Source organism: Pogoniulus pusillus, chromosome 6, assembly GCF_015220805.1.
Source record: "Pogoniulus pusillus isolate bPogPus1 chromosome 6, bPogPus1.pri, whole genome shotgun sequence".
NCBI classification, from domain to species: domain Eukaryota; kingdom Metazoa; phylum Chordata; class Aves; order Piciformes; family Lybiidae; genus Pogoniulus; species Pogoniulus pusillus.
The window spans coordinates 34,957,792-34,983,456 of record NC_087269.1 but is presented as its reverse complement, the minus strand read 5'-3'; the positions used below and the strand labels follow the sequence as shown (position 1 = coordinate 34,983,456).

At 48.7% G+C, this 25,665-nt stretch overlaps 2 protein-coding genes and 1 long non-coding RNA gene across 4 annotated transcripts; 2 read left to right on the top strand and 1 right to left on the bottom strand.

Annotated features, from left to right (window-relative positions):
* The first annotated feature begins 98 nt into the window (after positions 1 to 98).
* On the top strand, positions 99 to 7,989 carry LOC135176271 (uncharacterized). Of its 2 annotated transcripts, none has more exons than XR_010302588.1 (4): positions 99 to 226; positions 4,428 to 4,645; positions 4,963 to 5,020; positions 7,226 to 7,989. It is a non-coding gene; the product is annotated as an uncharacterized LOC135176271 (long non-coding RNA). The 2 variants fall into 2 exon arrangements; XR_010302587.1 differs by having other exon boundaries at positions 4,428 to 4,690.
* A 762-nt stretch (positions 7,990 to 8,751) lies between these two features.
* EGR2 (early growth response 2) lies at positions 8,752 to 11,451 on the top strand. Its single transcript, XM_064145191.1, has 2 exons — positions 8,752 to 9,210; positions 9,525 to 11,451. The coding sequence occupies exons 1-2, from the start codon at positions 9,033 to 9,035 to the stop codon at positions 10,730 to 10,732; spliced, it is 1,386 nt and encodes a 461-aa protein (XP_064001261.1). The 5' UTR covers positions 8,752 to 9,032; the 3' UTR covers positions 10,733 to 11,451.
* A 1,698-nt stretch (positions 11,452 to 13,149) lies between these two features.
* ADO (2-aminoethanethiol dioxygenase) lies at positions 13,150 to 16,658 on the bottom strand. The gene has a single exon (XM_064145193.1). The coding sequence runs from the start codon at positions 16,273 to 16,275 to the stop codon at positions 15,532 to 15,534; it is 744 nt and encodes a 247-aa protein (XP_064001263.1). The 5' UTR covers positions 16,276 to 16,658; the 3' UTR covers positions 13,150 to 15,531.
* Positions 16,659 to 25,665: the final 9,007 nt, after the last annotated feature.

The following is a 25,665-nucleotide window of genomic DNA, read 5'->3' as shown; positions in this document are numbered from 1 at the left end:
AGGCCTGCAAGGTACTTGCAGGTTGTGGTTCGAACTGCAAATTGATACTTGTAACATAGCACTTTTTAAAAGTTTTCTCATTAACCCTCTTCCAGATGCACAGACTGTCAGCTCCTTGTGACCTTTTCAAAGCTAGAGTGTGGAAATTGTAACACCAGCTGCATCTTCCTGTAGCTTGGAAAAGAGGAGACTGAGAGGGGACCTCACCAATGTTTATAAAGGGTGAGTACCAGGAGGACAGAGCCAGACTCTTCTCGGTGATGGCCAATGACAGGACAAGGAGCAGTGGGTGGAAGTTGAGGCATAGGAAGTTTCATGTAAACACGAAGAGGGATTTTTTTTACTGTGAGGGTGACAGAACACTGGAACAGGCTGCCCCGGGGGTTGTGTAGTCTCCCTCTCTGGAGATATTCAAGACCTGCATAGAAGTGTTCCTGTGTGATTTGGTATAGGTGGTCCTGCTCTGGCAGGGAGGTTGGACTGGATGATCTTTTGAGGTGCCTTCCAGAAAGCTGACATTCTGTGATTTTATGATTCCTACTGGATCTCAGCTCTCCTCCAGGCAGGGACCCTGACCTCTGCTGTGGGAGCTAGTCCATCTGGCTCACTTCTTGTTAAAGCTCAAAGTCTACATCAGAAAAATACAGGCAGTCCCCATAATGACTCAAAAATGTGGTTGCAGGTGCCACTCTACCAGGTGGAAGAAACAGAGTCATCTGCATTTATTCTGAAGAGAGGGCTGAATCCAGCACATCACATACTATGGACAAGAACTCTGGGCATAAAAATTTCCTTCATTATGAGTGGTGGAAGAAGGCTCAGAAAATGCTTATATTTTCAGCTGGTTCAGACCAAGGAGGCTGGGGAAAGCCTACTTTATGAATCTAGTGGGGTTTATTTATGGCTTAACTGTGGCCAAGCCTTAGTCATATCTGCATCAGCTCCATGAGAAAAAAGCAAAGGCTCATCAATGCTACTGAGAGCCTGGGAAGCAGTTTCTGGTGCCTGGGCCAGTGAGTGCAGATTTGTTTGTGGCCATACATCTATAAGCTATCTCTCTCTTCAGCAAAGTGGCCCAGGTCTGTGCCCTGTACAGAGCCTTGTGAACATTACACCTAGAGATTATTTTTCAGATACTCTTTACAGGTATGTTATTCATCTGGACTGAGCATGTGTACTCAAGGAGGTTGGGAGGAAAGCTACAAGTTGTCAGCATGGTGAGTTTGGGACAGGGGATAAGGGGCAACAGAGGAGGGCAAAATCCTTCTTGAGTTCACCATAGATGTTCTCCAAATATGTCAGAGTTCATTTATCTGCTGACCAGGGATTGGGAGCATATAAATAAAGTATATTCACTTTCTCTGGCAGCACAAAATTTCAAAACCCATCTAATATTGATGAAATACACTTGGCTATTGCACTTGCATTTAATGCAGCAGGAAATGTTATTATGTTATTGTCTGCAGCATGCCCAAATTCCCTTGTGCTCAGATTTAAGGGACAGCAGCCCAAAGAGACACTTCACAGACTCTGTTGGGGATTAGTGTTAATGCTGAAAGTAGATGTCATTTCTTAGCCTGGATCACTCATTTTTCCCTTTGCTAAGCTCCTGTTTGATATGGCACATTCAAGATCTGAAGTAGTAGTAGTGTGGATGTGAAAAAGGATCTGGTTTTCTATTAGATGGTCTGATAGAAACACATTAGAGCTCTGTCAGCCTTGCCCTCCTAAGATACTGGCATTGATATGTACTCTGTTGGCAAACTAAACGTATTACCAATTATTGCAGAGGCAACAGTGGAAGCCCCCCTGCCAGCATGACAATTTGTGTTAGCTGCCTTATAAAATCCCAGGAAGTCATCAATGGATGGAAGATTAATTTCCTTCCAGCTTCTTGTCTAACATTTAGCCATCCCTCCTTTCAATCTTTAAGTTGTAAGGAAAGATCTTGTCCCTGCCTCTTTCTGCTTGCAGTTTCATGTATCTGCATGAAGCAGTTTCATACACAAAGAGTGTGTGAAACAGTGTGTTTTAATAGAACTGGCCTCACTTGGGAGCAGACCAATGGACTTGGTTCTTCTGGCACAGGCACAAAATGCTAGCCATGATGCTGATTTTCTCATTTGGCCATGTTTCTTGATTGGTTTGCCAGCATAGGAGTTAATTGTATAAACACAGAAATATGAAGGACAGAGGAAAATACATTCTGTGCTGTCCTGTTTGTGTAGGTCTGTTTCTTGCTGGCTTTGTCAATCTATTGCTTACAGCAGTTTCACTGGCAGGGGTGATGAAGAACAGGTGGTGATGACAAGGACTTAATGTGAGAGGCCATGGAGAAATCTCATTGCTCAGTGAGAAACTGTCCCTCCCAGCATATTTCTGTGCTGGCCCATACAAGTGGGACTCAGTAACAGTATTCTGTGACTTACACCAGAAGATAAAACAGCACAGAGTTTGTGTTAAACAAGTATACATCCTGTTTCAGCTAGTGCTGAGATTTTAGATGGCAGTCGTTTTCCTTGATGTGTGAGTGCCTAGACTAGGGCTAGGCCTTGTTAAGACCATAGGTTAACTAACCTGGAGAGAGGAACTTTGCACAAAAGGAGGATTTAAAGCTAAAAGAGAGCAAACAAGAACTAATAGCTCATTAAGTTATCCTGAGAGCTGGGAAAGACAAACCTGCTGGGCAGGCATTCCCTAATAATGTCATTTTGATTTTACTAGCCTGCCTTCTTCTCAATGTATCTTCTATTTGTTCAAAGAAAATCATCTGCTCCTCTCAGTTATTTCAAAGTAAAGTCACAAGAATAGCTGTTCCCACTCTACGCCAAATATAGTTGTTGGCAGCAATTGCTGAGATAAAGGGGAAGGAAAAGGAACTACCAAGGAAGAGGAAAGGCAGGAGGGGAAGAGAGAAGAGCTGAAAGGTTGGACAATACAGAGTAGAGAGAGAGATAAATGAAAGGGGAGGTAAAAGAACAAGGACAGTATGTCACAGCATAGAAAACAAATCAAAGACAGACACAAACTGCAAAACAGGTGGAAGCAGCTCAAATATAAACCAAAAATGACCACATCAACCCTTGGGAGAAATTTGGATTTTAGCCTTGAAAAGTGATCAAACCCTAAATAAAATCATGTCCAGTTTTGACTTTTGCTCAGATTGTAGTATTATAATATCAGAAGTAAGTATTATAGTATCAGAAGACTACTTGAAGGTCTGGCCCTAGAAAGCCATCTCTCTTGTGTGATTCCAAAAAAAACCAACCCTCTGTTACAATAAACTTTGCTGGCAGTTCGTGACAGAAAGCCAGCCACTGGGAAACTTCACTGAAAATTAACCTGAATACTCTTCTCCCTCAAGAATTCACAGCCAAGATGGTCTTCTGGTGAGACTGGAGTAAGTAGATGTGCCCTCAGGAGCAGAAAATATATGATGATAAAAACAATGAAAAACCAGAACCACATTCAGACTGTCTTACCCAGAGCAAAGAGCTGAGGGTTTTCCAGGCTCAAGGCAGACTGGTTTAAGACCAAAGCACAGAGAAATAAGACATGAAGCATGGGAACATGTTCTGAGAAATGGCACATAGACAGGACAAACACAAATGAGTCCTTGGCAATCTAGAAATCCTGTGAATAGTTCCAGCTTCCCTGGAGGGGTGGGAAGTTTCTGAGAAACGCCCCCAGAGGTCTTCTGCTTCTCTTCTCAGAAGACTGCTTGGAAAATGGTGACAGAATTTTGCTTTCCCTCCTGGTCTGCTGAAAAGATCTGTCAAACATGACTACTCAGCTGAGAATATAAAGCCATACTCAGTTCCAAAGGTGCTGTTTTCTATAAACTGAGCATGTCCTGAAAGCCTTCTGACAAACCTTCTAAGTACTGAGACATAAGGTAATGGGACCAACAGGAGAACTGAAAATACGGCACTTGCTATGCTTGTTTTATTTCAGTCCTTCAAGGAAAAAGGCCACTTGCACCACTAAGGCAGAGCCAGTGCAGCTATGAGACAAGGCAGCATTTACACAAGGTACGAGAGACATGTTGGAACAGGAAATACAAGGGTAAATGGAACTGGTTTTGGAAGAAAGGGCCGAAAGGTAGAGCTTAGCAGTCAGACTATCACTTTGCAGAAACCGAGTAGTTACTTTGAGCCTTGTCTCACAACTGATACGTGTATCCAAGTTATTTTCCCTGTTAGAGAAGCAACCCTCTTTGTTGTTGTTGTTGTTCCCCCATTAAGCATCATTCAAAGCCGATATTTTAGTCTGCCAGCAAGGGTGCCCCCTCTGGAGTATGTGCTCTCTGTTCTGACACTTTTGGAGCTGCAAGGGTCACGGTCTATGGGACAGCCATCAGGCAGCCGTGCTACCCTGGCGGGCATCTCTGACTCAACAGGACTGTGCTTTGGCCTCTCTGTAGGTAGCACGCTTGTGATGTGAAGCATTCGAGGTACTGTTGTACGGTGAAACTGGAGCGTCACACGGCCCCGCGCACCGTCCTTCGCTCAGCGCTGCGTCCTGGCCGGCTCCCGGGAGCGCCTTCGCCCAGGAGAGGGCAGTGGAGCCCGCACAGCCTCCCCGCTCCCCTTCGCCAACGGCGGGGGAGAGCCCGCCCGTCAGGTGGCACGGAACGAGGAAAGGGGCGAGCACGGATTTAGTGCATGTGCTAGAATACGGGAAGATCCAGGTAAAACACTCTACGCATCTAATAACGAGAATAGGTTTGGAACAAAGGAGTTTGTTGTTGCTTTTATGTGACTGGAAGTTTTCTGTCACACATGCTTGTTGACAGCCACACAAACTTAAACTAGCAACTTGCTGATTCTATACAGGTTGCTGAATTCCTGGTGCCCAAATTAGAAAATGTTATTGACATTTAAGTAACCCTCCAGGATGCTGTTACAGCAATCCTGAGCCAAATCCTCACAATAAAGTCATTTACTTATTTCAAATTTACAGGCATTCATCCTAAGACAACAAGCAGCCTTGGCTGAAAACTGCAGCATGTGGTTTCAAGGTACTGTAATTAAGGGCAGACGAGGATGCCTTCTCTTCTACTCTTTAACCATCCCCTTCCCCCAGCGTGCCAGCAGTCAGACAGCTGTTTTCTGCAGGTTCATGTTTACAGCAGGTCTCCCTGGCTAGGCGCCAGGTTTCAGTGACCAGCCACTATGGACTGAGAACTTTCAGGCCTGTTAGGGTCACGTAGGATAGATATAAGGGAAAATGGCTTTTGCCTGCAGTCTGGCAATCCAGCAGACACCCCTGAAAAAAATAAACAAACACAAAATACTGGCAAACCAGCATTGCTTCCTGTAAGGACATTACACATCTCTCAACCCTCAGTGAAACGGGTCAAACTTGCAAAAAATTGAAATCTGGCTTTGGAGAAAAGAACTTCACTTTTACATAAAACATTAGAAAAATCTACCAACTCCAACCCAAACCTAGCCCAGACTTAGAAGAGATGACCCTTGTCGTTTTCAGAAGACAGGGTCATTCACCTCCCTAACCAGGAAGATGTCCCCACCCTTAGTAGACTGCCCACTCCCAAGGGCACCTGCTGAGCTGAGGCCACCTTAGTATTTCCGAAAGCAGCGAGGCACACAGTGAAAGTGGCAGGCTGTATTTCCCAAGCAGGCCTACTAGCTGCTGTTAGCACTTGAGGTCGGTGGAGTTTTGCTATAAAAGCATAGTAACCCCCTGGAGAGATTACTCAAATGTGTGATGTTAGACTGGTTAAATGGGGTTGCCAGCTGACTTTGCCTCCTCAGCCACTCTCAAGCTCAAGTGTGGAGGCAAGACAATTTGATTGCTACAGCTCTTATCTCACGTACTTGTGATAGAGAATGACTACAGGAAAATAGACTCAGTGCAATGTCACCTAGCACCTTGTTAAGAAAGCAGATCGAATAAATCCAAAGAGGGCTGGTTTCAAAGAAATTTGGAATAAAAGAGAAGTTCTGCCCCTCAGCCCTCTTCAGGCAGCGCTACATCCAGAGACCTGTCATACACGTAGAAGGCACAGCTCTTCTCTTGGTGCCAGTGGGGCTTTGGTAATTTGCACCAGCGATCTGCCCATCATATGAAACCACGTGGTGTATAGGAACCACAGGAGTCTGTAGGATTTTTTGCTGTAAGGCTCATCAACGTCAGTGCGAGTTGGACACTCTAACCCTCAGAATCTGGTATAATCAGCCACACACGGATCAAAGACATAAAGCAGATGCAAAGCAGTACAGCAAAAGGATCTGAGAAGGGACAAGAAACATTTGAGTTTCCTCTGTCAGCGTCTTCCTGAAGACCAAGCATTAACTACACTTCCATATTACCCGGCACCAGATCGCACTGCCATTCAGACAAAGATGCCATTGAGAGAATTGAGTGACCTGATTGTCCCTGTAAAGGCTGGAAATCAGGCACAATTTGCCTCATTCTTGAGAAGGCTTTTAAAATTAACCAACAAAGTCAACTAACAGTAGTATTACTTAGGTGAAAGTAGCCAAGAGGTACCTTAAATTTTGGTTGTATCATTCTTTCATGGAATCTTTCTCTGTAGTGGAAGAACATTAACTTTTCCAAGTTAGTTCAAATGTAGAACTGAGATATGGGAAGGTTAACATGGGATATGAAAACTCGGTCCTTCTTTCTTCTATGTGTGTTACGATTAATCAGTGGGCATGTGGAATAATGCAGGAAGGTGTTGTAGAGTATCCCTAAAACCTGCATCTGATAGATCTATGACATTTTGCAGTAAGTGGGGTGCTGAGACCTACCTGTTTCTCAAATTCCTGTGAAGTAACTTACCCCACTGCAGAGCAGATCCCAATATTTAGTTCTTTCATAGTAGTGATTAGACCAATTATAGCTCAGCTGTAATGGAAAGGAACAACACAATTGCTCTTACTTTTCAGTCAAATTTCCTAGAATCTGTCTCTCTCTGTCATAATTTAACTTTTAAATTGAGAGGGGTTCTTCAAACAGAAATATCTAGAATCCCACTGAAATTGAACACACTCTTTCTTTCAACCAGATCTCATATGCCAAAGTGTATTGGCTGTACATTAAGTGCTAGAAAGGACTGGTAACAAATTCTACCTTTATATATTTACTAATTACTGTGCACACTTCCCCGATCATCCATTAAGGAAAACATCTAGTTTTATGCCTGCTGTACCTTAGCAAGGAATGACAAATGCCCCTAAATCTTTTACTTTTTCAGGTACTCTCCTGTCTATCCTGGGCTCTGTGGTGACTGGCCAAGTAGTGAACCTGGACCATCAGCAAAGGCAGTGACACAAAACCAGAGGAACTAAGAGCACCTTTCTCAACTGGTGTTGCTTGGATAAAGGGCCTGGGAGACACATGCCCCGTGACAGTGTTTGGGACCTAAGGCAGAAGTAAGTGCACATGCCAGAGGGACACTGGAGCACAACACAATTGTGTGGCATATGTTGTGATGTGCTAAAATCCATAAATATTGGTATCTGCAGATAAAAATGAAAGTGAGGAGTTTCCAGCCTTCCTGTGTGTTTTGGCTTGCTGGTTTGGAACAGGAGTGTGCTTTCATAGCATCTCTAATATGTGGGCATGTCTTGCTGCTGCTTGGGATGTCAGTGGGGACATATTTTCCCACAGACCACAGCAAAGGGGCCATTCACACTACAGATAATATGTGAGAGCTGCTCTCTTGAAGGCAGACACAAACAGCCATGAGATGAAATATTCCTAAGTAATGAGATTAGTGACATGAATGTAGCATGGGATACAGCTTTCAAAAATAATGATATCTGACACCCTCATCATCAAGAATATGTAGGGGCTGCAAGCTCTGAGCTTGGAAAAGTATATGAAAGATTGGCTTCTCCTGGGAAGGGAGGCACAAGGGAGGTTATTTTTAGTGCTTTGGAGGAAAAAAAGGAGGGGGGGGAGGCAAGCTAGAATTTAAGCACTCTTTGGTTTGATACCCTCACAATGGAGATTACAGGGACAAGGAAGCAAGAGGATGGTCCGGACAGGGTGGGAGTGGCGGGGATGGAACGGGATGATGGGGGGCTGCGGGGGCGTGTGAGTGTGACTGTGCGCCCCCGCCGCCCATCCGGTCCTGTCCCATCCCCGGTTGCGCCCATCGGTACAATAACAACCCAGCGACGGCGGAGCAGCCGGTTCCGTTTTCACGGCGGTATATATAGATCAGACACTTTCCAAAAAAAGCAGCGAGCAGTCGCTCTGCTCGGCGCCTCTTTCCACCCGTAATTCAGAAAAGAAAAAAAAAATCTATTGTTTATTTATTTATTTTCAGAAAGGAGAAGTCGGGTTCCGTGAATGCGATTGTTTTCTGACCCGCCGCCGCTCTGCGGTTACTGGCTGCTGAGAAAGTGAGCGAGGTCCGGCGGGGCGGCCCCGGGACCTCCTCTGCTTTTCCGAGCTTTTGTAAATTTTCCGGAACGAGCCCTAAAAAGGGCAGACGAGGCGGGGCCGGATCCTCGCCTTTTTAGGACAAGAGCCCCGCCACCGGAATACCCCCTGGGCGGCGCGGCTGGGCGGCGGCGGGGCGCTGCCGGCGCGGCGGGGGCTGAACGGGGCTGGAGCCACCCCCGCGGGGCGCGGGGGGGAAAGGTAGGGGGGTCGGGGCGGGTGCGAGGCTGTCGGTCCCGCACGCGGGCGCCCACGTGACCGCCAGGCCCCGTTCCTCAGTCCTTATATGGGCAGTGACGTCCCGGGCATTCAGGGGGCCCCCATAAATACTTACCGCCAGACTTGGTCCTCCAGCGCCAGCTGCGGCGGGAGCGCGGCTCTCCCGGGGCACCGCGGGCACCTCACCGCCGCGACGGGGCGGCCGCCCGCTCGCACATGCCTCCCCACCCACCGCGCTGGCTGCCCGCCGTTCCCCCGCGCCGGTAGTGGGAGGCAAGCAGGGGGAAGCGCCCCCTCCTCGCTCTGCTCTCCTCTCCTCTGCACTCCCCTCCCCGCCCCGAGCGAGCACCGCCGGTCGGGAGCGCCGCTCCCCCGGCCGCCCCGCCGCTCCCATGATGACTGCCAAGGCAGTGGACAAGATCCCTGTGACTCTCGGCGGGTTCGTGCACCAGCTTCCCGAGGGAATTTACCCCGCGGATGACATCGCCGCCGCGCTGCCAACTTCGGTCGCGATCTTCCCCAATGCCGACCTGGCAGGACCGTTTGACCAGATGAGCGGTGTGACAGGAGGTAAGCAGAGTGCGCACAGGTGCGGGCCAGGCCGCCCGTGGAGGGCGGCGGGTCACCGGAGTGGCAGAGGAGCGGGCTCGGACGGGGATCGCGAACCCTGGGGCTGGTCCGCTGCCTGGCCGGGATCCCCGGCGTACCTCGCGGGAGGCACGCTTCTGCGTCCGGCTGAGGGAAAAAGTTGGGGCCCCCCGCAGCTGGAGCGCAACATGTGCGCGCCGCACCTCCGCGCCGGACCGGGCTGGGGCGGGCGGCGGCCGGGACCGATGCCTGGTGGGTGGCGGCGCGGAGGGCTGACCAGCTCCTTGCCCCCCCAGACGGCATGATCAACGTGGACATGGGTGACAAGCGATCCCTGGACTTGCCCTACGGAGGCGGCTTCGCGCCCAACGCTCCGGCCTCCCGCAATCAGACCTTCACCTACATGGGCAAATTCTCCATCGACCCACAGTACCCCGGTGCCGGCTGCTACCCCGAGGGCATCATCAACATCGTGAGCGCGGGGATCCTGCAGGGGGTCAGCACACCCTCCTCCGCCGCCTCCTCCGCCGCCTCTGCTGCCTCCTCCGCCGCCTCCTCGTCGGCCACCGCCGCCTCCGCCGCCTCCCCCAACCCGCTGGCCGGGGCCCTTGGCTGCACCATGGCGCAGGGCCAACCAGCAGACCTGGAGCACCTCTACTCGCCGCCGCCACCGCCCTACTCGGGTTGCGGCGACCTGTACTCGCAGGACCCTTCCTCGGCCTTCTTGCCCGCCGCCGGCGGCGGGGCGCTGCCTTTTCCCCCGCCGCCTTCCTACCCTTCCCCGAAGGCAGCGGCAGCCGACGGCGGGATCTTCACCATGATCCCCGAGTACGGCGGCTTCTTCCCGCCGCCCCAGTGCCAGCGCGAACTGCACGCCGGCCCCGATCGCAAGCCCTTCTCCTGTCCCCTCGACTCGCTCCGAGTCCCGCCGCCCCTCACGCCGCTCTCCACCATCCGCAACTTCACCATGGGGGCCCCCCCGGCGGGCGCCGCCCCCGGCAGCGCTCCTGGCGGCGGCGGGGGCGAGAGCGCGGGCGCCCGTTTGCCCGCCGGCGCCTACAGCCCGCACCACCTGCCGCTGCGGCCCATCCTGCGGCCCCGCAAGTACCCTAACCGGCCCAGCAAGACGCCGGTCCACGAGCGGCCCTACCCCTGCCCCGCCGAGGGCTGCGACCGCCGCTTCTCCCGCTCCGACGAGCTCACCCGGCACATCCGCATCCACACGGGCCACAAGCCCTTCCAGTGCCGCATCTGCATGCGGAACTTCAGCCGCAGCGACCACCTCACCACCCACATCCGCACGCACACCGGCGAGAAGCCCTTCGCTTGCGACTTCTGCGGCAGGAAGTTCGCCCGCTCCGACGAGAGGAAGCGGCACACCAAGATCCACCTGCGGCAGAAGGAGCGCAAAGGAGCCGCCGCCGCCGCCGGGTGTCCGCAGCCCGGCGGCGGGAGTGGTGCGGCCCCTCTGGCCCCCTGCGCGGCGCGGACGCGGACGCCCTGAAAGCGCGGAGCGCGCAGGACCCAGCGCTGAGCCACCGCCGAGCGCGGTGCGGCGGGGCCCGGAGGGGCGCGGTGAACAGCTGGCGGCGCCGTGAGGCTCCCCTGCGCCGGGCAGAGGCGGGTCGGGCCGGGCCGGCGAGTGTACATAGGGACTGCGGCGGGAGGATGGATGCATGCAGTGCCGTCGTGGTGAGTGAGGTGTCCTTGGTGCCTTGTGTGGTGTAGAGCCCGGTCCCCTGTCTGCATGTGGGGGGTGCCTTACCGATCCGCTCCGACAACAGCGGTGATACCAAGACCGGAAAGTTTTCCCTCCCTGGTTTTAGTCTGGCTGTACATTTCTGCCTATTAATATTGGGAGGGGTTTTTGTTTTGTTTTGATTTTTTTTGTGTTGTGTGTTTGGTTTTGATTTTTTTTTTTAAGAGACTATATTTTTGTACACACTGTTTTGGGGGGGTTGATTTTGGTTTTCTTTTTGGTGACTTAAAAGTGTTAACGTTTGTAGTCGGACTTGGGACGGGATGTAAATACTGTGGCTAAACCGATGCCTGTTGTCGGACCTGGAGCGCAGCCAGATAACACGAATAATGCACAACCACTAACGGGAGCTGGAAGGAGAGAGGGTTTCTTTCTGGCTGCTCTGTAAATAAACTTTTCGACAGTAGGGTAGGTGCTTACAGCGTTTATAAAGGATGACAAATAAATCTCTTAATTATGCTAAATTGACACCTTTATTTCCGTAGGTTGTCCGGCCCGGGGGAAGAGGGTTGCCTGCCGCCCTCCTACCCTAGGCCGCGCTGGACGGCGGTGGCAGGGGGCTGCGGGGCACAGCCTCGGCGCGGAAAGCCGGCGGCCCTGGCGTGTAGACACCATCTCTCAGGCGCGGGGATTTCCCTCGGAGACGAGAGACGGGATAATATTAACCGGGGAGCGGGGTGGGATTTTTTGACTCACTTTCTGTTTTGTTCCGCGGTTACGATCCGCCCCAGGCAGCCTCCCCGAGTGGGCTGCGGAAGAGTGAGCACCGACGGCCGCCGCCTGCGAAACCCAACTCGGGGCTGCGCGGGCGGCTCCGCGCCCACTCCCGAGGGCTCCACGGGGCCCGGGGGCGGCAGCATCACTCGCTCCCGCGGCACAACCGCACTTTTTCTGCCAAACCCATCTGGCCACAATGTTGTGTTTGGGTTTTTTTGTTGGGTATCTCTATTTTTTTTTAATCTTATTTTGATTATTATTTTTAAAGATGTTATCCTCAGGTCCTGCCATTGTTGCAGGGCCACTTTGGCCTCACAAGCTTGCCGTGCTGCCGCAGAGATTCCCAGTGCAGCTCACACCACACAGGTGAGCTGTGCAGGATGGACCTTGCTGCTAATGCCACATCCCAGTGCCACTGGAAACAGGGGCAAAGCCATAGCCTGGTGTCCCCAGCCTCCGCTTGCCTCGGTGCAGAGGCCTTCTGCACAAAGTCCGTGTGGCACCTGCCCTTTCTGCTTGAAATGGCTCTTCATCTCCTGAAACTGGCACAGGCTGCTGGGGCAGCTCCTCTTTGCTTGTGAAAGGAAATCAGTGATAGGTGAAGCAATATGCCCATTTATGAACTGGACATCAAGCAAGCTTCCAAAGCCAGGCACAGACCAGTCTGTGTCGGAAGGAGAAGCCACAGAATACCATCTCCAGCTCTGCTACGCTCACCACCCTGCAGCAGCACAAGTAAGACTGCCTTCCTACTGCATCTCTTAGTGTGTTGTGGTTTCACCACCAGATCCCATGTGTGCTCTTGGCCCCCAAAAGAGACAATGGTCTACTGCTGGAGGGATGTCACACAGACCCACAGGAGCTGTGGTCTCCTTGGTCAGCATTACTAGGCTCCAGCATGGAGAGGTGGAGAAGGCTCCAGTGTTCTCAATCTGCTGGGCTCCTGGAGATACTGTCACAGCTTCGGATTATAAGAGCCCAGTCACAGCCAGAGCATCATGAGCAAAACTTGGAATTTGGTACCACGGCGCCCAATCTGAGGCTCCCACCTGTACTCTCCAAACTACTGTCACCAGCCATGCTACAAGAATAAAGCCTCAGTTAAAAGCAAAGTGAGATAAACATTACGAATTGTAAATAAGCTGAGCTGTGACAACTGCACTGACTAGCACGTACCTTACATTCTATAATAGCGTCAGCGATATTAAGCCCATGCCTTTGCCTTACAGTAACAGCCAGATTCAAACATAGTCATACTGCCTGTGCCCAGATTTGTCTTGTGCGACTCTGGTGGGAGATTTGGGCTAAGAACTCAGTGTTGAGCAGTGCTTCTCAAAAAGGGGCCAGACACTGCTTGCACTGTAAGGAAAAAGAAACTTGTGCTGCATGTTGTATTTGGTTCAAAAGTGTTGTACCTGTGAAGCAAAGCAATGACTGCTCAGGGGTGAGATATCCTCTATTTATTCCATAACTCAGCAATAACAGTAACTTTTGCTGTGGTGAAAAGAATAGCCCAACTGCAGAGAGAATTAACAGCATTAGAGACTTAAACCTTCTGCTTACAGATATCCAGAACATATACAGTAAGTTTCAATTACTGAGTAAGCAAGAAGTTACACAGAGAGGTTTTTCATTAATGCATCTCAATTTTTTTTCCTATTTTTCCTAGCTTTAATACTTTGATGCTAACACCTTCATTTAAACAGAAGGGGGAAAAAAAGGTTTTGCCATAACTGTTGCTCCCTGCACTTCGCAGTGTGAGTGACCGTGCTGTTCTCTATGGAAAGACTCACTGAAGTCCCATCCCATGAAACATCCTGTTTTACACATGAAGGAAAAAAAAAATAAAAAACAAGCAGAAAGCCTTAAAGGGAGGATAGAACAGATGAGATAAAAAAATGCTGTCACAGTTTGTTTTTCCAGTACAGCTGTTTGCAGGCACCACGCTCTCTTCTTTGTGAACTTCTGAAAAAAGGATGATGATGGCCTTCATCAGTGTTGAAGAAGCCAAAAGCAGGCTGTAACACAGGGAGGCATTGTGTTATGGTTAATGACTACATTCGACAGAGAACTGTTGCACATTAACTAATGCTGAGCTGCAAGGGAATTCCAGGAGAAACAGGTAAGCCAGCGGTAGAACTATCAGACACTTTAAAGTGCTGTAAGAATAAATGGAAATTGTCTGAAATTATTTTCACCAATTTTTCCTTGCAAAAGAATTAACCTGTGCATGCATAATCCTGATTGTTACATTCATTCTTTTGCAGGCCAAAAACGCCCCACCAAAGAAACAAAAAAGCAACGTATCAGAATCATTTACAAACTCACACATACAAGTCACTGTGCAGGAAAAACAAGTCTGCTTTTTAGATACACAAAAAAATAAAGCCAATTGTTGAACAATTTCTGGAGCAGGTTGGTACATCACTTAGGAAGTTGGTAAGTTGTGTTTTCTTATTCAAATTCCCACACGGGTTGCCAGGGCCTGGGCTTGTGGTACAAAGTGTGCTTTAGGATGAACAGGCACGAGACCAGTCCTTGTGGTACCGACAGAGTATTTCACCTAGAGAACTAATTTCTCCCTTGTAAGAAGGATGTCATCTTCTGCTGTGGACAAACTGCATCTCCAGACTGCTTCCATCACAGCAAAGGAAAAATCAGTGTCTCTTCTACACTACATTTACTGAAAAGCTTTGCGGAAAAATAGTTTTTATAAATAGTGGTATAAGGAGGGAAACAGCAAGTCTTCAAAATCCCAGTGCTTCCTTTGTCCATAGAAAGTGTTCACTTGGTCCATATAAAAACACAGAATTTAAAGACATCAGGTCAAATCTTATCTGTACCAAGAACATGTGTGTCACTGTATACATAGGGTTTGCAAATAAGTCACAGTTCTAGAACAGCTTCCCCAAGTGGATAATTCATTCTTCTCCAAGGATGCCCACGGTTTCTGCCGCCGCCGCATGAGAAGTTCCAAGCAAGGTTAATTAGCAGCTGACTAGTATTTCTCCTAGCTGAAGGAGGTATGCATAGATGTACTCTGTAATTCTCAGTTGTAGTAGCGAGATCTTATATGCAACACCTTAAAGAACTGCTAAAAAGTAACTCTGAACCCGACTGTGTACCTTTGCAGCGGGAACCCCTTTGACTCCAGCCTTGGGGATCACTAGTGTTTACTGGAGAAGCATGCCCTGGCTCAGTTACTCTGGGTTTCTTTCTTTGCTAGCAAGGTACAGCTCTTGTTGAGACTTGCTCTGGTGATGGAGTCCCAAAAAAGCTGGGGATAGACACACTCCACTGGCTGGGGTGGTGGATCCCCTCCGGGGGAAACTGAGGTGCCCCCGACAGTAGTGACTGTGCTGATGCACCCTGCTGCAGCCCGAGACCCCCTCACTGACACGCAACCCTAACTATTTACACAGGGCGCTGGATTATTTCCCCCCAGACACTCATCTGCGCAGAAGTTTAATCATATTGCTCCACCACATCAGCCCATGGGATACAAGCACACTCTAGTGCTTTATTGCAACCCGACGAAAAGAGCCAGGCAGGCCTGTGGAAAGTCTCTGACTCGCAGCGGTCCCGAGGAGCCCCGGCCAGCACCCGCGGTCCCGCCGGCCAGGTACAGGACGGCAGGCTGAGGGCAGGCGTGGTGTCGTGGCCGGACCACTCCGGCAGGAGGGTCCGTAAGGCAGCGCTGGGCAGGGGTCGGCGAGCGGCTGGCTCCCCCTCAAGCCGGGTGCGGGGGCTGGACGAAAGTCAATCGTTTTAGCTGCCGCCATTAGGGCCAGGCCCGGGCCCGGGCTCGGGCCCAGGCCGCCACTGCCTCAGAGGCAGACGCGGGGCCCGGGGTAGGGCTCACCCCCGCACCAGAAGTCGGCGGCCTGCGGCGTCTCCATCAGCCACACCTCCCGCGGCAGCCCGGGCGGCTCGGCACCCGCCGGCGGCTGCCCCTCCAGCAGACGGTAGTAGTGGCAGTCCCGGCCGTGCTGGGGGTCGTAGGGCGGGGCTAAGATGTCGAGGAAGGCTGCGGGCCCGTCCACGGCGTCGATTTGGTGGAGGTTGTCGGTGTGCGGCGACAGCAGACAGGGCGGAGAGGCCGGCGTGTAGTGCTGGCGAGAGCGGTACAGGGCGCGGTGGCAGGGCCCGCCGCCGGCGGAGGGCGGCGGGGCAGCGGCGGCGGCCCCAGAGGGCAGCGTGTCCATGCAGGCGATGCGCAGCGTGCCGTAGAGCACTTTCAGCATGCCGTTCATGCCCGGGTGGTCGTGCAGCGGGATGCAGGCACCGCTCCGCAGCAGGAACACGCCCATGCTGAAGCTCTCCGTCTCGCAAATGTGCATGTAGCTGACGGGCGGCACGGCGCCACCCCACGGGATCCCCCCGCCCGCCGCCGCTGCTGCCGCCGACGGGCCCCGCGGCGCCAAGTGCAAGTCCTCGGCGCGCACCTCGTCCAGCAGCTGCTGCAGCCGGTGCAGGTTCTCGCCGAAGGCTGGGCCCGCCGGGCTGCGGAAGGTGATGCGCGCCTGCCGCGCCACCCGCTGGATCAGGGAGGCCATGTTGTCCCGGGGCATAGCGGCTCCCGACCTGGCCCGGCCCCACCGCGCCCGACCGCTGCGAGCGATTCCGGCGCCGCTTCCGCCTCCTCGCCTTGTCCCCGCCGCGCAGGCGCCTTGGCCCCGCCGTGCACCACGGGGCTTGTAGTCTTGCCTGTTACCGGTACTGTCGGTCCGTGCTTCGCTGCGACTCCGCACCGCCCCGCGACCTCCGCTGCTCCAGAGGGTCCTGCGGGAGCGTGGAGCCGGGGGCAGCACGGGGGGCTTGAACCTGCGGGTGGTGGTGGAGGGAGGAGGATTACAGGCTCCATCAGCCGTGGCGGAGGTGAGTGTTGGGCGGGGGCTGCGCCCCTTGGGGCGGTGTGCCAGGGGTGGGGAGGGGTGGCGTGGCCGGCTGGCGCCGAAGCCCTGCGGTGACAGGGCCTGCGGCCGCCATCTTGGCACCTCAGGGGGCGAGGCGAGGCGCGGCGCGGCGCGGCCGGCGGGCGGGGGTCGGCACCCCGGGAAGCAGCTGGTGTAGCTCCGGCCGCCGGCGGCAGCCCGCCCGCGGCGGAAGGTCTGTGCGATGCTCCAGCCTACCGGGGACGCCGTGGTAGTAAACAAGAGCTCCCGTGCGGCCTGTTTTCTCCCCTGCGGCTGCAGGAAGGTGAGGCGAAGGTGCAAGAGGAACTTTTATCTGGTTTGTAGTTTATCGATGTGAAACTGAGCACGGTAGTGCAGATACAGAGCCACGGGCGTGTAACGGACTACACGAAGGGTTTCTGATCGCTGTCTCCGTGTTACAATTTCCTTGTTGCATTTTGGCAAATCTGTCAGATTCCAACTTTCTGACACTGCCTCTCCCACTGGAGTGTCGGATGGAGGTCTTGCTGCACGGCATGCGCTGTCCTTGATGTGCTTCCTTATTGTCACTTCAGAGTGTGATTCTACCTGAATTCATTATCTTTAACCACAGATGAACATCAAACAAGCACATGGAGTTCCAGACGCTGATCCCCGGAGACTCCACGTGTGACAGAAAGGATGGATAATCTTTTGGCTCAGTTCCAGCCTGGTGGAGCTTGCTTGTGGTTGTTTCTGGCTGATGTACAGGAAAGCTACAGCATTTACTCTGCCAGAGCATTACATGCAATGTTTTATTTCTTTCATGTTTCTGAGGCAATGATCCTATTGCCTTCTTTCTGATATGCATGACTGTGTGTAGCAGATCGTGCCTAGAAGAGTCTGTGGTCTTAAAGTCACAAAATAACTTGTGCTGGGAGTTGTTGAAGTTAGGCTCAGATCACAAGAATATAAAGGATCACACCACTTGCAGTTCAATTATTGAAGTAGGTGTTCAGCACCTAAGTGCCATGGTAAGTCCAGGCCCAGCTGATTAGCATTCTGAAAAACAGCTGAATGATATTAATCAGTCAAATAGGACTCCAGTGTCTGCAACGCACCAAGTTAACAAAAAATGATTTAAAAGCGAGATAAAATTATGTGTTTTCTGGATTAAAGGCAGGCTCACATCTTAAGATATACATTAACAAGTGAGAAGACTGAAGTATGTGACTTCACTGTGTTCTTACATACTATGCATGAATCAGAAATACTGTACATGACTCAGAAATGCAGGTGTTGCAGGCATGTGATCACCCAGCAGAGGATCAAATATTGATACTATAAACAAAGATCAGGGACTTAAATTTCTCTTCCCAAACCTATATTACTCCCTCCCTAAATAAGTTTGGTGCGGAGAATGCAGATATAAGTGATGGCATTTTTGCTTCTTCATAGAGAAGGATGCACATTTGAGTTGCTGCATTTGAGTTCCACCTGAAACTAGAAAGCTTTGCAGTCTTAAGGTGTTTTGTGATTACACCTGGATGTTTTAAGTAGTATTTTTCTCCAGTGCCAGTGTTGGGATTAAGGGATGGAGATCAGGTGAGTGTTTCTATACTTGGCAGGAGCAAGGCTATCAGGGAGGATGCTTAGGATGAGGAAGCAGATGTCTCAAGTTGAGAAGTAGAGTCTTTAGTGGCCTGTGAGGCTTTTTTTGTAGTGGACTGGACTACTGAGAACACCAGCATTTTCACTGTTGCTGTATTGATTTGCAACTGGCATTTTGTCAGGACCCAAGAGATTTATAAAGCTCCATGTGTGTTCTATTCAGTCCTTTTCTGAAGGGGGTACTCAATTTAACTACAGAGGTATGGACTGGAATTTTTGGCAGTTATTGTTATCAGCAGTAATAACTATTTCTATTGGCTGAAACTACCACAATTACACTTTATGCTTGCATGTGATTGCTAGAATACTCACTTTTGAATGTAGTGATTCATTTTCTGTGCAGCACAAAAATAAGCCATTTTGTGGGAGCAGGAATTCTTAGTATTGGTAGGCCAACAGATTCTGTGGTTCTATGACATTGTGCCCTTGGAATAATATGCAGGTGTAAAAAAGGTCAGCAGAAAACTGGGATCTCAACCTCTGATCTTAGCCTGGTCTTGACTTGCTCAGAGGTATTAGGTGAGTTACTTGACCATTTTATTGCTTATCACTGTAAACCATGAATCACACATCTTGTGTACAAGGATATTTCTTAAGATTATTGGAACATCTTTATGTTAAAGTTCCTGGTGCTGTGTTACATTGGTGATAAGGTTTGTGTTTTGCACAATTGGTCACCTTATGATCCACAGTGGTTTTAACTAGTGTATTGATTTTCACTGCTAAGAGCGCCAGACAAAACAACGTACTTGGCATCTAACATTCCAGTTAAATGCTTTATCACACCCACATTTTTCAGTGCAATAACATTAAAGAAAACCCAAGGCCAACCTCACAAGAAAAGTGAACTGTACAGCTAACTGATAACTAAATTGGCTTCCGTAAGGCCACACTCTTTGTTAACCTCTACCATTTTGCAAAGAAGAAAAAAATATCACAGTGTAGTTGCTTGCCTAGGCTTTTGAGGCAGCATTGTGTTGGTGATGCAATGACCAAAGTTCATCTGCGTGGTTTTATAATACAACATAGTGTGAGGGAGGTCAGGTTCAGGTTATAGCTTTGGTCTGCTGTGTTTGTTCCCCCTCCCCCGCAAAGAGAGTATGTTGAGAAGTATTACGGCTATGTTCTGCTGTGCAACCAACCCTACTTCTAGGCTCCCCTCCTTTCTACCTGCACTCTCCTGTAGGGCTGACAATTTTTCAGCTTCTCTCTTTTTTTGGTTACTCTTATGTATGACAATTCCTCTCAGATTTGTGAAACACCCCTTGCTCATTTCACTTTATTTTAGGGGTTGCTTTCCAGATCCTCTTAATTTGATTTAAGAAGTTAGAATTACCTTTAGCCATTAGGTAAAACTGTAGTCTCGAATGGACAAAAATGACAGTTTATGCTTAAAAGGTCGGTTTTTACCTGTAAGTAAATGTTGTGTCATGGGGGTGATATGTTTCACAACTTGGAGAGGTCTAGAGAAACCATCTTCTGTTACAATATTGCCAATGGCTGCAAATGTGTTTGCTTAGGACAAAAAAGAATCTGTGTCAAAGAAGGTTTTTTTTTTCACCATTCCTGTCATTGGCTCTCTAAGGGTATATATATATAAAATATATTTTTTTATAGCTACCACCAATCAAGATGATAGATATGGATGCTAGCCAAACATGATTCAGATGAGAACAAGACTAAAAGGAGAGAAGACAAACAAGATGTCTGAAATATTTGCTTGTTCTCCAGTAATGGCTTACGTAAAAGAAAGTTGTTTATCAGTTATTCATCAGAGAATGTATATATCAGTAGAAACACAGAGGAGTGCTAGATAGACCTGTACTAAAATCAAGAGGAGAATTAGGTTCATGTATATACCAATCTTCAAGTAGGTCTATGTAACATTAAGACTTCCACCCACCTTTGCCACTTCTTGACTGACACACATCCTGTATTCCATTAACCATATAATTCACCCTGTGCCATGTTCGTCATTTGTTGAGGCCTCTCAGTTAAATGCACTATTTTTATATAAAGCACATCATTAATAAGTTTTATTGACAATTCACTACTGAGCAGCCTAGAGCAGGAGTTGGAGTGACTTAGAGCAGGCAGGACTGTGCAGCATGCAACTCACTGTGTATGAGTTTAGAGAGATAATGAGCCTCGTTCTGATCTCCTCAGTTTAGCCCTGCTGATTTCATGCTTTCCATTAGTGCAAACCAGATCAGTGTTTCTGTCACTGATGTTGCCCATGTAAGACTGTGGTGGTGAGTGCTGTGAATTAGTGGTGGCTTCATTCCTTCTGAACTCACTGACTGTCTAGAACTGATCCTGTTCTTCCTTCTCAGCATGTAGTTTGCAGGAAGGCATCTCTGGCCAGAGCTACTTGTCATTTGGTGTCACTTTCAGCCACTGCAGGTATGGAGCTGCATGATAGTTTTGTCAGTTGTATGCAGGAGTGACCAAATAGAGAGAGGGAGGGAGAAATCCCCTAATGGTTGTGAGAAGAGTTATTACTTTAGTGTTTTCTAAGGATAATCTGATTATATGATCTGGGGAAAATAAGACTTTTAGACAGAAAACTTAGAAATAAATTCAAGAATATTGAAGTATCCATAGTCCTAACTGACAGTAGGAAAGACATGGTTAAAGACATGGTATGGTTACTTATGATTTCTTACCTGTGTGTCTTTATCTCTGGTTCTATTAAAATGATTTGCTGTTCTACATAAGTGCGTTCAAAAGCATCAAAATTTGTAGAGGTAATTTTTATCATTTTATCGATACAAATTGCTGTTAATTTAAATCTGCCACTACCTGTTGGGAAAGGAGAAATGTTTCCTGGGATAGCTAGTACAGATTGAAAGTAATTCTTGACTGTAGTTCTGGTGCTGTGTTAGCACAAGGGGTTTATCTCCTTGCTGATAGGTCCTGGCTAGCAGTGAAACAGAGCACCCAAAGTCCATCCCACTGCTGTGGGCAGCGAGTGTGGGGTGCTGTGTTGCACTCCACTGCTGCTCCAGCTGCCCTGGGGAGGAGCTACCTGGAGCTCCCTGGGCACTGCGCAATTCCTTGGGCTCAGAGAAAGCCCTCCCATCATTTTTGAAACCACTGTCCTGTAGGGCTGTGCCTCGGTTCTAATTTAAATTCCCAGAGACTCTAACAATTTTGATAGACCCAATAACAATTTGTAGAGTGCCCTCCCCTCTTCCCCCTCCTTTCCCAAAGAAAGGGATTAGATAGAGGGAGAGAGAGGTAAGCACACCCAAATAAATCAATCTCACTCGATTTGGAAGTTAAAAGGAAAAGTTTAGCAATAACTTAGAAAGGTATCTGAGGTAGGGAAGTTTACAAAGGATAGGGAAGGGAAAATAACAAACTACAAAAATGTATAAATACAACCTGAGTTGTGCAAGGTGAGAGAGAGAGATAAACTGAAAGTCCCCCTCATTTTATAGGACAGGAAGGAGGGGAGTGGGCTAACCATCACCTGCTGGTGTTCAGACCCACCCCTGGGGAGGGGTCAAGTCCCCTAGGGTCAGGTTCAGGGTTACTCCCCCTGGAGTATTAACCCTATACAGGCTGTCACTGGCTGCTTAACCTGTAAAGTCCCCCAGGTCTCTGTTACATCAGTACCAAACTTGTTTTTCTTTCGCTGTTACTTTTTCAGAGAGTCCTGAGGGTCCCATTCAGTCAGTCAGTGTGAGAGTGACGGGTGGGAGAAGGCCTGCAAGGCCACCTCTGTTTGGAAGCAGCTTCCTTGGCCTCCATCCTACCCCTGGGGAGCTGGCTTTCAAATGGCGGGGAAAGGTTTGCTAACACAACCCCGGGGAAAGGCCCCTACAGCAGAGTTCTTCTTGTCAGGCAGTGATGAGAAAAACGGCTCCCTTGCAGGGAAGCCTTGTGTGTCTCTCTGTGCATGCTTGTTCTCCCATTATCTCTGGCTTCAGTGCTGTATTTGCTTTTGCCTGCTTTGGGATAGGTGTGGTATATAAGCACTCTTGTACTAGCACAGGGAACCCTTCTGCTCTGTGGGGATCTGAGGACTGGAAGCGAATTGCTTGCTAACTCTTGGGCTCCAGAAGTCTACCACTGCTTTGTGCTACTCTAAGCAGTGATCACATGCTGATTTTTAGGCAGCCTTACCAGCAAGGTCTAAAATAATTCTAGTTCTGTGGCTTAAAGAGTTACTTCTGTGTAGCTGAGTCACAGTAACCCACTTGGTGCTCACTCATAGTCTTCCCTCACTGCCACAACTGCTTCAGCACACACCACTGTCTTTAAGCTAAGCCATTCTCTTTCAGTCGTGAGTGAGGACAGGACACAGTTGTCACCCGAGTGGCAAGCAGTAACACGTGAAGCCGTAATAACTTGGTTGCCTTTGGTTATACATATAACACATTTTTTTACTCTCTTTTCATCAAGAGAGAACTGTTTTATTTCTTAATGATTTGGGATCAAATTTATCCCAGATGACATAGATGGAAATTTATATGCGCTTAATCAAAAGCATTGAATTTAAGAAGGGAGGAACAAGTAATTTTAAAGGAACAGGTAAGAAACATTTTTGTGGTCGGGGGCTGGAGCACCTCTGCTGTGAGGACAGGCTGAGGGAGGTGGCGTTGTTCAGCCTGGAGAAGAGGAGGCTCTGGAGAGGCCTAGTAGTGGCCTTCTGCTACCTGAAGTGGGCCTACAAGAAGGCTACAGAGGGACTGTTTACAAAGGCCTGTAGAGAGAGGACTTGGGGTAGTGGTTTGAAATTGGAGAAGAGTAGATTTAGATTGGATGTTAGGAACAAGCTTTTTACTGTGAGGATGGTGGCACAGGTTGCCCAGAGGGATAGTTGAGGCCCCATTCCTGGAGGTAGTTAAGGTCAGGCTGGACAAGGCTCTGAGCAACCTGATCCAGTGGAGGATGTCTCTGCTGACTGCAAGGTGGTTGGCCTAGATGACCTTTGGATGTCCCTTCCAACCCAAACCATTCTATGATTCTATACTTTTTCCACTTGAAATAATAGCTACATTTGTTTGGTGGAAGGACTTAGTGCTCAGCAGGAAGAGGTGTATGGTAGAATTTAGCAGGTAAGGTATTTAGTGGTACAGGGAAATGTCTTTCAGTGTTTTCAGGTGTTTGTAGGCTTAGGTAAATCAGTAAATCCAGTAAAGAATTTAGCAGGTAAGGTATTTAGTGGTACAGGGAAATGTCTTTCAGTGTTTTCAGGTGTTTGTAGGCTTAGGTAAATCAGTAAATCCAGTAAAATCTTTTTTTGTCCCATAAGTAGAGTCCTTATTAAATTTGAGGCCTTGGGGAGGAAGAAGGAAATTTTGTGCAATTGTTTGAAGAAGGGAGGTGGATTAGGGGAAGCAAAAGAAAAAGCCCCACAGAACTGTTAGAGCTGCCTATGCAGCAGTATCCATCTCTTTGAGCTGTAGTTACCAGCCAGGATTATACACAGAATTATAGAGGTGAGGAAAAAGGAGAGGAAGGAAGAGACGCCAGTTTGGATGAAACATCAGTGACTGAGGTCAGGGGAGTGCTACAGAGAAGCAGGACACACAGGTGAGTTGATGTTCGAACATGCAATGAGTGAGGCAGCTTGGTTCCATGACATACAGTTGTAAGATAAACTGCTACAGGGAGCTTACAAGGGCATTTGGAAAGTCAGTGCTATATGTAGACTAGGTTATGGAGTGTGGGTTGAAATGATAGCAATTTTTTTGTGATTTTGAGGAAAGTAATTTTAATGGTGTGTTTGAGGACATAGTAAAAAGTCCAAGTTTGGAAATGGCAAACACTTGCCAGAGTTATGACCTTCGCTGGTTGTGCTCTAGTACTCCAAGTATTTACATGACTGCATGCTCTTTTTCACTTGGTATGGTATGCTTGTCAGTAGCATATCACTTCTGCACTCTGCTGCAGTGTGCACAGGTGTGTCTCCAGGTGACTGAAGAAAAAACCCAACCAAATGTTACCAAGCTATAAAGGGAAATTATTAGTTCATGTATTTAGTATTTAGGTTTTACTTTTGCGTTTTGTAGCATGGTAGCAAAAACGTTGCAGATTTTTCCTGGAAAATTAGGATGTGTTCCAGCAGAAACTGATGCAGACACTGAGCTTTTCCCTGAAAACTAGCTTCTACTATCCCCCATTACTTAGCGCTTAAAGGATCAGGGCCTAACAAGCCACACATCCTTCTTACTGTTTTAGCTTGATTTTGGTTTTGGTTTCATTTTTTTCCCTCCATGAGTGCAACTCTCCATGTTAAATCGTTTGGAAATTGAATTCAGGAGGATATAGTGTGCGATTACTTTTTTTTTTAGACTGGATTTTCTTTGTAGCTCAATTGGACTGAGTCTTTTTTTTCCTCTCAAACCAGATGGTAAGTGATTCAGTACTTTTAACGGTAGAAAAATGGTTTGTTTTCTCTCCTCAGTAGTTGGTGTGAATGTACTTTTCTTTATCTATTTACATATTATGTAAACACACTTTTCCTGCATTTATGTACATAGGTTATAGTCTTATCCTGCAGAGAGCCCTGTATAGGCAAGACCTTGCACACAGAAGTTGACATTGCTTACAGAGAATTGTTCACATGCAACTCATGGCAGGGTCACAGCTGCATTTGTATTTTTGTTACAGGAATATATGATACTATAAGAGAATGCCAATGGAATTGTAAGTCTGCAAAGCAGCTGAGAAACTTTGTGCACTTTTTCTCACCTAGCAGTCTCTGGGGATGCCCTTTTTCTCTTCTGCTGTCTTTCTATCATGGACTGTAGTCCTTGTGACTTTTGAGTTAAAGCTGAAAACTTCATCCTTATTACAGAATGCTGGGACAGGTTCTTCCTGCTGTGCAGGAGCAAGGGCCTCATTTGTGTGACCTTTTGGGCATGTGCTGATGCTGCTAGGAGCACTTCAGAAGGGATTCCAGTAATGGTGAGAAATACTTGGGAGAATGCTAAAAAAATCTTGTCAAATTGTACCTAATTTTCCAAGGTTAACTGCATTTCTCTTTGCTTGTGTGTATACAGTGTTAAAACTGAGTGCTAAATGCAGTGCTGTTCCTTGTTCTGTGCTAAATAAAAGATATATGCAAACCATATATATGCTGTGTCAGCATATGGATGTTCGAGTTGGAACAGAAGGATCCGAAGCTGAAAGTGAACTCTTCACAGGGAAGTAGTATGTTACACTGTCCAGCCACTCATTGCTTATACAAGAAGGCACAGGCCAGATTGCCCGAGCAGCCTTACACTTGTCCTTTCCAAGCAGTGAAAAGCTGTTTGATGTGCTTTTACCCTAGCTTTGTCTGAGAATTAGAATTATGAATGGATAGAGGCAAAATGTTGCATTACAGAGGTTCTAGTAATCCCAAAAGAGTGGCCAGTTTCTCTGTGTATGACTCTGTACACAGCTGCTATGGGATTGTCC